This window comes from Zosterops lateralis (assembly GCF_965231275.1).
Source record: "Zosterops lateralis genome assembly, chromosome: 5".
NCBI lineage: Eukaryota > Metazoa > Chordata > Aves > Passeriformes > Zosteropidae > Zosterops > Zosterops lateralis.
Genome location: NC_139766.1, coordinates 36,616,471 through 36,631,560, shown reverse-complemented (window position 1 = coordinate 36,631,560; position 15,090 = coordinate 36,616,471). Strand labels below are relative to the sequence as shown.

The following is a 15,090-nucleotide window of genomic DNA, read 5'->3' as shown; positions in this document are numbered from 1 at the left end:
AGCTGGTAGTAAAGATATTTTCCTATCATAGTTTGGTGCCAGCTTGGACCCTTTTTGTGGTCCAAATGCTATTATAAATATTGAATTGTATAGAAAATTGTTAGTGATAGACCGGAGTGAAAAAATACCAAAATCTTCAGCTTTAACTAATTACTCAGGGTATGAAATAAGGCAGATGAGTCTTGGTTCCTCATTAGAAATGGACAGTCTTATTACTCTGGGCAAATAATGTGAATTTAATATGTTCTCTTACAGTAAGTAGTTACTTCCCCAGTCAATCTTCTTGTGGCTAAGAAGATTGAATACAAAGGCTCTGGAGTGGGGCCTGCTTTCTTCAGGAATGTGATTAGTTCCTTAATTATAGCACTTTACAAATTTCCTATTTGATACTGTTACAAGAGAAAGGATTTCAGTAATTACTTTTGGTATCTATATCATTGGAAATGCAACATTAGGGACTTGGTTTCATTTCACATGGTACCTTGGGAAAATCTTTTATTCCTATGCCACATAATATACTGGAACTGTTCTGTAACAAAGAAAACTAGTTCTGTAATGTGCACATAAATTTTTGTGCCCCTCAGTGAGAGCTGGAGTCAAGAATGAGGTGAATTATAGTGGTCACACTAAATCAGGAAGGCTAGCTTTCCACTGCAGATTATCAGCTGCCTTACTGCTGGCAAGACTCCTGGAGGGGGAAAAAATGGTGTTTAAATTGTAATTAGGCATGTATTGTGAGAACATCTCATGTGGTCAGGAAGGATTTAAATTCCACACACTTGCCTTAAAGCAAAACTCAGCATTTTCTGTTGACATTTCAGGTCCCAGTAGTGAAAACTGCAGAGAAAATGGATCCTTTGTCTCCTTAGTGTTGGCTGTTAGTGTTTCAAATGTTAAGTTTTGAGGGAGAAATAATTCACCCAAAGAGTACAAGGAGGTTGAGAGGAAACACCAGGTGTATTATCTGTAGTTGGATTTACTTTCCTCTGTGTGTGTGCGTCTGAAATGAGATGACCAAGCTCTGAACATGAACTCTTACTCAACAAAAACATATATATAGCCTAGCACCTGGAGTGTATTTAAATTGTGAGTTAAACCTTGACTTCAGTGCAAGGGCAGAGAAGAGTGTGGAGCGATTTCCTGCAGCTGTTCCTGTAACCCTCCAAGTGCCAACTTGCAGCAAAGAAATTCTGGGGCACATGGAGGAATCATTTTTTCAAATGAGTTGTAATCTGAGTGTGAAACTAAAAAATGAAATGCACTTCTTATGCTCTCTCTGGTTCCTGTTAACCAGACTGTACTGTGCTAGAGCATTTAAATAAATGTGCATGATACAAGTTTTCATTTAGTCCAGATGAGCCTGGGTAGGAACTTCAAGGTTCAATATCTGATCAGCAAGGCGTGGTGGAAATACAGTATTTCTGTGGAACTGAGCTCACTGCCTCAGGTTCCTTTCTAGTTGTTTATTACATTAGGTAAAGCCTGTGTAAGTTTGATAAATCCAAAATTAGGCACAGCCTCTCTGCAATACCCACAGTGTGTCACCAGACTGCAGAAGCCTCAAGAGCTGTGAGGTCTTCTTCCCTTTAAACTAAAACAGGAAAGCAGAGGGCTTTTGCTCCATCTCCCTGTATGGGAGTTTCCCCTTCCCTAAAGAAACTATTTTAGCCACCTAGGTACCCCAGCTTACCCACCCTGTGGTGTTACTGTTTCAATTTTTTCAGTGTTGGATAAGTGATAGTATGGGCAAGAATCTTGTGAGGTTATTCCTCACGTTCTCTTGTTATCCCTAATGTTGGGTTTGTATGCAAACCTTGCCCTGGATTTGGATCATGATGCTTTCAGAGGTACAGTAGATACAGCTTTTGCTTCCAAGGGCACTAATAATAAAATGTAGTCAAATAGCCTTGCAAGTTACTTCAGGAATGGAAATGGGCAAAGATTGTAGCTATTTTAAAAATAGCAAATGCTGTTGCAGCATAGGTTTAAGCTGTTTGACAGTGTGTAATAGAGGTTTTGCTGCTGTCTGCTGAAGGGAAAAGATTATTCCACTGATCAATCTGTCCTTCTTGGGTTGTCTGTTTACTTCTCTTCCAGAACCTGTTTTGTAAGTCCACTACTATAATCTCGTTTTGATGTTGCTGGTGCACAGAAATGCCCCACAAGGCTTCATGGGTAACAAATCCAGTATTAGCATTAGATTTACTTAGTTGTATCCTAACAAAGAAATGCTCAGTTCTGTGATCAGTTTCTGTCTATTCTGTCTGTCATAACCAAGACTTAGGCTATGATCCTTCTGACTTGCAGGTGTTAAGCAGCCAGTCTCAGCTATGACCTTGATGATGTCAGCCATACAGATGAGCAAACAGTTGAAGGTGTTTGGTGAAAAAAAATTCCCATCCATTTTCCTAGGGGTTAGATACAGTTCACTGCAGTAGTCTTAGTAAATTGGTGACTTAAAATAATAAGGAGCCCTGAATTTAGTGTTAAAAGTATGTAAACAGCATGCTATCAGCTGAATGCCTATTTCTTTGTAAGATAAGAACAGGACTTACTAGAAAAAGAAACTGAAAATTAAAATAGATTCCCAACTTAATTTTGGAATTTGCTTGTACTGGACTCTTTAAAAGCATTGACAAAAATACATGCACTATAAAGCAATTATAATAGGTGACAATACAACTATGAATTTCATACCACTTTAAACATTAAATAAAATTTAAAATTCAGTTAAAACTTGTGAACAGTTCTATATTAATGGAGAAGAGAAATTCCATTTTTTAATGTTGGTGACGATTTCAGGATAAATAATAGAGACCTTCAGCTTTGTACTGATTGAGGTCCCTCATCTTGCAACAGCTGATGAGCTTCTCAGGAGCTTCTTTGACTACTGGAGTGATTACAGGGATGTGATGGCAGCTGCCTGCCCTCTTGGAGGAATTTGTGCTGGTACATTTTGGTCTTAGCACACAAGTGCAGTGCTTTAAAATCCAGAGGGTACTGATGTGTCCTTGGTACGTGCAGGTGCAAGCTGGAGAGCTGACACGAGGAAAATAGTATTAGGATGGAGAGTCATGATGCACAGTCATGATATTTCTTCTGAAGCTTAGGTGCTGATGTGCTGACAAAGTCAGGGGTTCAGGAGAAACTCTTCTCTTAGCTCAAGACCTGAAATCGCCCTCTAAGGGCAATTATCTGATGGGGCTCACCTTTAAATTGCTGTTGAGGTGCTCTCCTTTTTCAGCTGTTGCATTTTTTGCTGGTGGTTGGATTACTCTTCCAGGAAAAGCAGAGTCCACTTCTGGCTTTTTTTAAGCCTGAGGAAATTTGAGTCTATCTGCATCTTCAGTGGTAGCTAGCAGGGAGTCTGTATGGCCATGCAGCCACAATCACAGCTGTGGGGCCCCAGGACATCCTAAGAGAAAGCCAATGAATAGAGTACAAAGCTGCAAGAGCAGAGATTTCCCCTAGCCAAGGACCACTCCAGCCCAGATACTCAGCTTCTTGTGCAGAGGGCCTCCTGTAAAACACTCCTCTCTGCTGTGGCTGGTGCACAGCTTTGTGATTGAGGGATAAGGGACCTTGGTGTGGCACAGGCTCCAGCAGAGCTGTTCCCTCCAGGGGTGGAGAGGGAGTAGAACTAATTCACATCCTAAGTATGCAGCCTAATAGACAGAAAAAACATTACTCACCCTGTTTCTCAATTAGATCACAACTGTGCCTTCTGAAGGGTTTAGTCTTGCTTCAGTGATGAGTCAGTCCTGTTTTTCCCCAGTGGAACCAGTGCTGATTGCAGAATGGAAAGTTTTTATTCGTGGCCTGATCTGCAGGTGTTGTTTCCTTTCACCCATGAGTTCCCCAAGGAAAGGGACACAAACAGAGCAGCTCTTCCCTGCAGCACTGCCCAGTGAAGGGCATAGATCTGTGCAGCCTTGTTCCTCTTTCCCCATGCCCCTCTTAACAGGGCTCAGGAAAAGTGATGTGAAGTGTCTAGAGGCAAGCCTGGCTTAAGGCTGCTACCTTGTCATTCCTGCTTACCTGCTGCAATGTGCCATCCTCTCAGCTCTTTTAATAAGAATTCAAAATAGCTTTGTTAAATGATATGTTTGCCAGTTTGGTGCATGGTGAATTGCCACAGCTGGCTTGCAGGCTACACCTGAAAGGGCACTGTGCTAATATGTGGACAGGGGATGAAGGACCCAGGGGATGAAACTAGAGGTTGAAACATTTAAATCCTCTTTGTCACAGACCCTTCTGTACTTTGAATCTGCTTGTTACCGTTTTCAATAGCTTGCAGCTTTCGCCTAAACATTCATATCTGCTTTACCCTCTCTTTTAAAAATCAAGAGCATTCCTGGAAATTCAGTCTTTTTTTTTCCTTTTTGGTGCCTAAAATCTACAGGGAAACTCATACTGTAAAATTCAGCTTCAAACACAAGGGAAGTGCATTTCTGGTTTCTTGGTATGTGGTTTGCCAACCACTGGATGTCAGTGCTGCTCCACTGAGGAGAGCTTTCCCTGCTTCCTTCCCTGGAGATGTGAAGGAAATGAGAGCTGAGACTACTGGCTTTTGTCACTCAAATACCTGAGCAACATTCACATTTATTGAAAAAAAAAAAAAAACCTGCCACAGAGATTAAAACATTTATTAATTGCATGTATCTAAAACAACTACTGTATTTCAAACCTCTAATTCTCAATTCAAGATGAGAAATAAGGCTGTGCACAGGAGTTACTGTACTCTGCTAGAGTTTATGTGTTTGATGAGTTAGTCTGTGGGCTGTCTAATAAGTGAAATAAAGTGTCTGGAAAAAGCTGGAGGCCTGATGCTACTAGAGATATAAATGTAGTGCTTCACTGCTTGCAAATAGCACATTTAGCAACACCCAGTTTGAGGAGATTTAAGTTGGCTATGTAGCAAAAAGCCTGTCTAGACCTCTGGGTTTATGTTTAAAAATATATTAAATACAGATCAAAAATGCTTATAAAATGTTCATAGACATATTGTTCAATTCAGGCTTTTGTAATAAGTTTGACTTTTTAAAATTACGCAGAGTTACTGTCCTTCATTCTTATGCTCTTCACCATTTTGTTCCTACAGATGACTAATCTAGTACTGCAGGAAGTGGGAGAAATAAGCAACCAAAAGATTTGAGTTCTTGTTCAAGGTTTTCTTCATTTTTGTCCTTGAAGGCAGTCTGAAACGTTGTAGCTGTCCCTCTCTTTTTATTCAGAAATAAGCAAAAATTTTCCTAGCTAAACTGCTGCAGGTGCAGGTGAGGAGCACAGTACAAGCTGCATCAGCTCCTGCCTTCTCCTTTGAGACAAAAGGTGCTATTCTGCTACCTTTAACAGGGAGCTCTTGAATGGCATTCAGCTGGTAGCCTGGGTTTTTTGGAAGTATAACACCCTGTTTTCCACCTTTTAACATAACCACATCACCAAAATTAATAGTGAGAATATATGCGTGAAGCAACACCATTCTGTTACAAATCTGTTATTAAACATATTAAATCTTCCCTTTACATAGCCTACTTAGCACACCCAGGCAGGGTATCCATTTTATCTCTGCACATGGCTAAGGAAGTTGCTGACAGCTTATTTGTGCTACAAATGGAACTACTGCAATCTGTGATCAGCTGGAATCTTTGAGAGAGATCTGTGGAAGGAAGGCATCCATGGCAGAACCTTTTAAACAGCCAGTCTAACACTTTGTTATTGGTAATGATGATTAGCTGCAGCTACTTCAGGTCCAAAACTATCCAGCTGAGGGATTTTAGTCAGTAATTGGTTCTTTCAGAGATTGTGCTGTTTCAGAGGTTGCTTGCAGCACACCTAAGAAACTAAATGCCACATTAGGTGAAATTTTGTTATAGTCTGTTTTGATTCTGTAATTTTCTTCTCCCACAGGAACAAAATTAATAGTGTATTTCTAGCTATGTCTTTTATTTTCTGTGAGGTGAGAAATGCATATTGATGCATTGAGAGGAGAAATGCATCCTTCACTAGAGAAACTCTTTAAAAACCTATGGATCTGTTATGTGAGTTCTTTCCATGTTTAACTCAATGTAGTTTCATAAACTCCAGTGATCACAGATTTTTAAGGTAATTCTTTTCAAAAGCAGCAATGTTTCTGTGTGCTTAAGCTTTTTATTGTATAAAGAGAACTATAACTAGGGAAGTTTGTACATCTGTAAGTTTAGGAGTTTTTATTTGTCACTAATAAATTCTTAATACATGATAGCTGTCTTTGAAAAGTCACAGTCCCCCTAGTAGAAACTTTATTTGCTGAAAGATGAAAAAAAATGAAGGATTTTTCCTATTGAAATCAAAAGTGCTATGTCTCTATGTTTGGTGATAGGAACTATATTATTATAGTTGGAAAACAGGCTAGTGATCAGGTAGGGAAACTTCCAGTTAAGGAAATATTTGGACTGGTTGTAAGGAGACTGTGAATAGTCTCACTTAAGGATGCAGCTGGGAAAATGGACATGACAATTGCAAATTAAATACATTGTTGATAAATGTGATTTAGAGGTATTGGAAAGTGTGGAAGGTATTGGAAGTACTCACATTGCTTGTTTCTAAATCATCTCTAACCCCTCAGGAAAAAAGACCTGAGTGTTTGCACTATTTTGGGGTTTTTTTTAATCTCTCTCTTTTCTTGATTTTTTTTTTTCTCCATGTGTTATATCTTTCAAGGAAGGAGCCCAGTAAAATTGGACCAGGTCTGAAAGTTGTGCTTGACAGTCTACTTTTCTTTTTATTTTATTTTATTTGTATCTGTATCTGTGATGCACTTAAGCTGTATTACCTTTTATATCCTGTCTCTCTTAAATCTGAAGGGTAGCTGTCAGCAAAGATTTCATTTGCACGAGGATGCTGTTAAGCAGTTCTGTAAATCACAATGTGAAAACTAATAAAGTCAACTCTTTTTACAGATGCAAATACTGGCATTATGATGATAACTTGCTCACCTCCAGCGTTGTCATCGTCTTCCATAATGAAGGGTGGTCCACGCTCATGAGGACAGTTCACAGTGTCATCAAGAGAACACCAAGAAAATACTTGGCAGAAATTGTTCTGATTGATGATTTTAGCAACAAAGGTACATTTGGAACATTAACACACTCCTTGTAGAAAAGGAATTTTTTTTTTATTTTCCTGCAATAGTTTTCTTTGTATTTATTATCCGCCATGGTTGGAATTTGACTATGGGAGAAAAGATTGTTTCTTCACAGTCCTTTGAGTTCTCTACCACAGTTTTTGGGTAGTATGTAGAAGAAAGCTGGGATAGCCAGTATCTCTCTTGGCTCTTGTAAAAAGAAATAGTTTGAAGAGTATCAAAGGAGTTGAGCCTGTTAGGAGTAACAGGCTTCCTTTATTGCATATAGGAATACAGATGTCCCTCTTTAAAATTATAATAAAAATCTACCTAGGCTATCAAATTACTCTGATTAATATTCAATATCTTTTTCATTTCTAACACCCTTTTTTAATTAAACATCACATTAAGCTGCTTATTGTTTCTTATTGAGGAGGGGAAGCTTTTAAGAATTTAAATATGTTCTAATTTCTGCCTTTGTTTGAGTCCTACATACCAACATAAGTTGAGAGATTTTCTTCTTCCTTTATAATTTCCATTCTGATCTTGGTTTACAGTCAGGATGCATGTACCTGTACTTCTCTTATAAATCTAAACATACACTGTTTGTGACCTTTTTTTCCTTTCATGGTGGTATCGAGGAACTGAAAGTGGTCTCCTAGAGATATAAGGTGATTGAGACAGAGGAAAACAGACTGTTTTAAAACTTCAAACAAATTTCTAAATAGTGCATCTAAGCTACATGTTCTGTAAGATTTTGTTGCAGCATGGTTCTTTAACAGATTTTGACAGAGAAAAAGAGTAGACACATGAATAAAAACATGATTTTGACTGTTTGGGATGGCAGTCTCTTCTAGATAATGTTGATGATGGCTTTGAGCAAAGGCAAGTTTGATCAGTGGCACAGGATCCCCTCATCTTTGTTTCCATAATAGCTGAATTGTGGAGTGGCACAGAAAACACATGACTGTTCTGAAACTCTCATTTTTATTAAGTGATCTAGGCTTCTCCCAGTTTCAGTCTCATGGTAGTTGTTTTCTATGGGTGCATTCACTACAGTTTTTAACTACACTTAGTTAAAAACATCACATAGTTGAGGTAGCTTTTTTTGTGTATAAGCCACTATTAAAAATAGTTATTGTATTGAGGGGGGGTTATTATTATTTTTACAGCATCATACCTGTAGAGAGGTAGGTATCATTTTCTGATTGTTTTAACAGGGCAGTACAAGTTACCTGTGTTATAAACTTGACTACATTTGGCTTAGTCCAGTCAAGATTCTGAATGCCAAATTATAGTCTTCTGTATCCTTTAACAGCTGTTGAGAATTTGGCTTAGATATACACACATGCTATAAACCAAAAATATCTTCTCTCCTAAGGGATATAATTTTAATAATTCAGTCAGCAGACATGCTGTGTTTTTGCTTTTCAGCTAAGATCATAGCTTTCCTTCAAGGACTGACTTAGCTGTATAAAGTAACTGTGACACTGATTGTGTCTAGAATACTTACCAGATTTTTTACTAATGATAGGTCTCAATATTTGGGTTTCACATGACTTGTAGCTGACTCTGTGCCATGTATATGCAGTTCATGGAATGAGTTTGTCTGGCATTACAACTTGTATTGTTTTTCCAATATGTGACATTTGTTAAAAGAAAGCAGGATTTTTAATTTTTTTTTTTTTTTAATACAGAAATTTTTGCTTTCTGTTCATAAATGAATGGTTAGCAGATACAGCTAGCCTGGACCTAAGATCCAGCAGACCCTTGACTCTATATTTCTCACACTTCAATTTCCCAGATAACTTTCTTAAATCAGAAAATTCAATAAAGAAAGCTTGAGGTGCAGTTTTCTCAGGTATGAGTGACTGGTAAGACAAGCACGGACTGGAATTTCTCTAAACACCTTGCTGCAATTGCACTAGTTCACTATAATAATTCTTCAGATTGCTTTAAGCTATTACTTGGTAAATATAATTAACTTAATTTCATTAATTCAAATTATGTTCTAGATGAAAAATGGCCAAGTGAGCAGAATCTTGCTCTACTTCTTTCTCCCTAGAGAGAAGGATGAACTAGTATGGGCTGCAAAGCGTGCCAAGCTGCCTGAAGAGTTCTCCAGTTGTTAGGAGAGCTGCAAAATAAAAACACTCTTAATTACAGCAGAGCTGCTGGTAGCTTTTTACTTTTTCAGCCAGAAAGAAAGTCATGCTGGCAGCACAGATACAGGATTTTCTTCTTCCCCACCTACTTAGAGGCTGCAGACTTCATGTCTGCCTTTCCACCCAGCAGACCACCTTATGGTCCTGGAGCCCTGTGCAGAGTGACACAGCAGATGTTTGCTCCTGCTCCAGTGTGACTGTTCCTTATTTCTTAGCTGCCACCCTCTTGAGTGACACGAAATTAAAATGGAGCACAGCAGTTGCAAACACTTCTAGAGGCTGGCTCCTAAAAACCCCTGACTGTCCTTCCTCATGAGAAATCCTCTTTCATCAGGAGGGAGTTACAGCTGCATAGAAATTTATATATGTTATGTCTTACAGGGAGGAACAGTTGCAATGCTCAGAAATTGTCCTTTTCATTATAATTCTTAGTATAAAGTCAGTTGGGAGCAGTAGTTTTGCTGAATGACACTTTTTCCCTTAATCTCTCCTGCAAACAGCAGGGTTTGGACTGTGGAGAACTGTGCAGAGATACGTGCTGAATTCTACTCTGGCGTTTTTTTCTTTGTCAGAACACAAAGAGAACAGTAACGAGAAGATTGCCAAGCTAATTGAATGATTCTATCTCCATTTTCTATGGGGGCCTCTGTATTAATCCATGTTAGAGTCCAAGAAATGTAGCAGCAATTTCTACCACAGTGTCAATGAGGCCAGGCTGTTACACATGGGGATTTTTTCCCCCCAGTTTTTCTTTTATTCTCAATAGAAGCAGTTTATTCTTTGGTGAATGCTAGCTGTGTGAAGGAAACAGCTGTTCTGGAAGGGCAGTGAGAATTCATAAAACTGTATTTTCTAAAGCTTCCTACAATTACAGTTGTTCATATAGATCTCCAACACTTGTTATGTATTTGGGCACTAGCTTGCTTATTTTCTGAAGCACAGAGGCCAATATCTCAGCTGGAACTGCTTTTGTAGCACCTGTAAAGGTAAAAAATACCAGTGTTCCTAGTAGCATTTAAAGGCTTTGTCTACCTTTTGTGTTTACTTATACATTCTTTATTGTTACCTGTATTTCCAACTGCTGCAGCATCCCACGAGATAACCAAAGGGGAAGTAATGAGCACAGGCAGGCAGCAGTATTTTTATTAACCTGTGTAATGTGCTTGCCATGGGGAAACTGAAGCAGTAATCAGTGCTTGTGTTAGAGCTGAGAGCCCCCCCTTAACAGTATTACAGGGGAGGATACTCACAGGCAGGAGGCAGCTGCTCTAGGATATCATTCTGATATCATTTTTCTAGTTCTCAGACTGCTGTCCATAAGTTGAGGGAAAAAAATCCTGCTTTCCTCCTCCTCCTTTGTTATCTGCAGTGCCTAAGATCTTTTGGAGAAACTATGTGTTTTTAAAAGACACTGATTCATGCTTTAATCATGCACTTACACATGAGAGAGGAACTCAAAGAGGGGAAGGCCAGATTGATGATTATAATATTTTGAAAGGTAAAATATACAATTTTTGAACAAAAACCAGATTGCTGTAAGGCTGTTGACAGATGTCATAAATACACATTCTAGGTGAACAAAATTTAATGCTGGCCAAACAATATTTTTGACTGTAAAAGTATCAGGATTTTTTACACTACTGTCATGCAGGCTTTGTAGTATGGGAAGGAGGAGAATTACATCTTTCCTGTGGGAAATAGCACTTGCTGCTAACCCTGGCATGGTTTCAGATAATGGACTGCAGAGTCCTGAGACTTGTACTGTAGAAAACCTTTACACAATCAATATGACAGGTTTTTACAGCTCCCTCTGAGCCTTACGTAGTTGAACATTTGATAAGTAAAACATTTAGCCTCATAGGCAGGAGAGCTGGAAATAACTTCAGGTTTTAAATCTTTAAAACATTTCTGACAGTCCTTCTGTAACACATAGTTGGAATTTTCAGCATAAATAATCGTGTGGTATAAAGATTCTCTTAGTACCACTTCAGTATGACCTCAAAACTCTGTTGATTTTATCCTATAAAAATTTATATCACGGCTATCAAATCATATGTTCTCTATTTATTACATGGCATGTTCTTCTATACAGCATTTGTGGTAAAATTGTTCTTTCTCTAGTTTGACATTTGTGTATCCTTGAAGTTTTCCTAATGCACAGGGATTTACAAAAGAAATTTTAAATATGTGTGGGAAAGGAGAATACGTAAAACTTGGTTGAGAAAACTTTTTCTTTTGTAAAGGTGGAGAGGAAGGATAATACAAGTATCAAAAGATTGTTCTTTGGTAGAATTGCTGAATTTTTGATATTGGAAACTTCACTTCCAAGAAACACCATTTCCTTTTCAATTACATGTCGCTTTTGTTTGAACAGTTTTTTTTAATACTGCTGACAAGAATATAAAACATACTGAAATGTAAGTTGCAGAAGTCTCCAGAGTTCATCATTTCCATTCAGGTTGCAGAAAATGATTCTGCTGCAGTAACTGGTGGCATGTTGCTGCTGAAAGGGACATCCTTCTGCTTCCACTGTTGCATGTGTCCCTCCTGTTAGATCAGCCCAGGCTTGGCACCTATCAGCCCCTCAGAGCTGGTGCAGAACAAACCAGTGCATGCATGCCTTAGCTGTAGATTAGGTGGCTTATTTTGGTTCCTGACTGAGAGAAACTGAAGCTGTAGGCAATTCTTTTGAGCCTTTGAGTACAAAAATAGATTTTTTAACAAATACCAATAGCTAAATCAGCAAAGCCACAAACAGCAGGTGCCTGATTAACAGCCTGTCTGCCTTCATGAGTTTTCTCAACAGAATCATCTGGGCAAAAAATGTTAAGCAACACTAAAATCCTTTTCTCAAACTGTGTGGCAGGAATGTGGTTTCCAGAGAAGTTTGGCACAGACAAATACAAATCTGCAAATACAAATCTGAAACCATTTAAGTATAGCTCATCTTGATTCTTTTGTGGTCACTTGTCCCTTTTCTGATAGAAGTTCCTTTGGCTAAAGGTTTGTTATCTCCTGAATATGATGCACTTCTCATTATTCTCATTCATTTCATTCGAAGATTATTGTAAGACCTCCACAAGAGGGAACAGGTCTAGATAAAGGAGGGCAATAGTTTGAGCATGGTGAGATTCTGCCTCAGTTTTCCAGATTATTAATAGACTGACAGAAAATTCTGTGAGGCAGAAAGCAAGTGAAGGGAAGTGTTTAACTGGAAAGTGGCGCCTTCAGCTGTACATGTGTACATCTGATGAGGAAAGACTGTGTGCTGAAATGGAGAAGCTTCTCTGGCTGCTTGGAATACAGAGAAAAACCTGAAAGCCACAATGTGATATGTTGAAGTGACTGTGAGTTGTCCACCCTGCTCCCTGTGGTGTAACCAACCACTTCAGCTGCCATTTCTTCACATGTGCCAGACACAAACCTGTGCCACGAGGTCAGTGGTGTTCATCTCCTCACTTTTATTGTTTGGGAGTGCTTGAATTAAAGGTTCTTGTAAATCTTTGTAGATTTTTTGGGGGGTTATGTTAAGAGTACAAAACTCTTTATTGTTAAACCTCACCAGTTGTTTTTTCTCTGTTACCTGATAGCACACTTACAAGAGAGGCTGGATGACTATATAAAGCAGTGGAATGGCCTTGTAAAGGTATTTCGAAATGAGAGGAGAGAAGGTTTGATCCAGGCTAGAAGCATTGGAGCTCAGAAGGCTAAACTTGGACAGGTGGGAGCCAGTTCACACACAAATCTGTCTTTTTTGTTTGTTTGTTTTACTCATTTAATTTTCTTGTTTATAATATGAATGTATCTCGATGTAAATAAGCTTAATTAAATCATGATGCTGTATACAGAAATAGAAGTTACTTTTTTTTTTTTTTTTTTTCTTTCAAAGGTTTTGGTTTACCTTGATGCCCATTGTGAGGTGGGAATTAATTGGTATGCACCACTTATAGCTCCTATATCTAAAGACAGGTAATGTTCTCTTGTTATTTCCAGTGTCTGTCCTTTTAGGAAGAAAAAGTCACAGTAATAATCTTCACTTTTCAAACTACAGTCAATATGTTTTATATCTATATCAAACTATAGCAATATTTTCCGTATGATGATTATATTATCTCCCAGCATAAAAGATACAGAATGAGGAAGGAATATAGTCAGGCAAATTAATCTCTAGATAGTTTATTTTAATAGGCATACTGAATATTTTGCCTATTGTAAATTATATTTAACTCTTGTCTTTTACAACTCTCTGAGGCACTGACATTGAAATGTTCCATTCTAGCTGAATAAAGAGCATGATTGAACAAAATGACTAAAAACTTGTGGATCTTAGTAGAGAAAAAGTATCAATAAACATTTTGATTTAATGAGAGTTTAAAGCCCCCATGATCTCAAGAGTTTATAACTTTCTCATCTTTACTCTTGATGTATGGTCTTATTTGTTTCCTCTGAAGTGCTTTGGAGCGTTGTCTGTAGCAGAGCAAGGCCAGGCTTGAGCCTGTCTCTGCCACAGAGGGGCAGAGTGGGAGTCTGTGCTGGAAGTGCCTGCACTGTGAGGGGGGGACTGGGAGAGGTGGCACAGGAGAGAGACCCCCAGGGCTTTCATTTCTTCCAGCTGTTGAAATGCTGTTGTTGCTGTGTGCTACCGCACTCCTGGTTTGTGTGGTCGGTGCTATGTGTGTTTAGAAAACCATGTGCATGTTTAAACTATTTAATCCCATAAAATAGTTGCTTAATCCTAAAAACTATTTGTTAACCTGCTGTGGTACCAGAATTCTCTTGAAGAATTGGGTTTTATGCATTTTAAAGGCTGTAACTCAACCAAGACTCTAATTGGGCCAGGATATTAGAGAAAAGATAGAAATGCTTGTGTACTCCCATTGCTTGTGTATTATGGTTTTACACAAGAAGGACTGGCAAGAAGAGGAGATTTTAGAGGCATCCTGCAGCACTGCCCACAGAGGTGAAGGCTGCAGGAGCACCAAGGATGCTGAGCCACACAGGGCAGGCAGACAGTGCTTGGCAGCCTCCTTCCATGCCCTGGTACCCAGGGTGCAGCCTGTTGCAGCTGTTTCTGCCTCAAAGAGCAGCATGGTGTTACCATGTCTCTTCCCCCCTGCCTTTTCTATCTCTTGGAGCTTCATTAAAAAAGTTAGAAGTGCTCCAGCCTGGGACACTGGGAAACTCATTTTAAAAATGTGAGGAGAAAAACAAGATAATGTCTTTTCCTTGGAGAATATTGTGTGTAATAGATCACAAAGAGGAGTGTATTGCAAATCAAGGGAAGAATTCTACTGAAAACTGCTTCTAGGAGGGCATTAGTAATGTTTTTTTTTTATCCCTAGAGCTTGGTGGATTTTCAGGGCATTTGAATAGGACAGTATAATGAAAATCTGTGTTAACACTAGTAAAAGCTAAGTGTTTATCATACTTGTTGACAGCTAAGATCTGATATGAATAGAAATTACAGGAAGTAATAATACTGTGAGAACCCTGGCCCTCTGAGGGCTCCTCCATTGCCTCCAGCAGTGCTTTATTAGAAGACCAATGTCAGGAACTCCACATAAAGGAAAATGTACTGATAAACCAATTGATATATTAGCATCTCAGACCTAACTTTTCTGTTTTCAGAACATCTTAAAACAATGTAAAGAAAAGACCATCTCTTTTCTTCTAATGAGGCTTCATTTTTTTAATAGTATGTTTTCAGGTGACTTTTTATATACACTGCTCTCTAAACTTAATTAATGGTGTAAATTTCAGATTAGACAGATTACTCTTCTGAAATTGTATTTTGCTCTTTCTTTCCCTTCTATAAATGTT

At 38.6% G+C, this 15,090-nt stretch overlaps 1 protein-coding gene across 3 annotated transcripts in view; it reads left to right on the top strand.

Moving 5' to 3' along the window:
* GALNT7 (polypeptide N-acetylgalactosaminyltransferase 7) overlaps positions 1-15,090 on the top strand; it is a 69,083-nt gene that overhangs the window by 37,282 nt on the left and 16,711 nt on the right. For all 3 annotated transcript variants that reach the window (XM_083860884.1, XM_083860885.1, XM_083860886.1), the window contains exons 3-5: positions 6,942-7,108; positions 12,861-12,991; positions 13,160-13,239. In XM_083860884.1, coding sequence (XP_083717010.1) covers positions 6,942-7,108; positions 12,861-12,991; positions 13,160-13,239 — 378 coding nt within the window. The remainder of the gene's footprint in view (positions 1-6,941; positions 7,109-12,860; positions 12,992-13,159; positions 13,240-15,090) is intronic.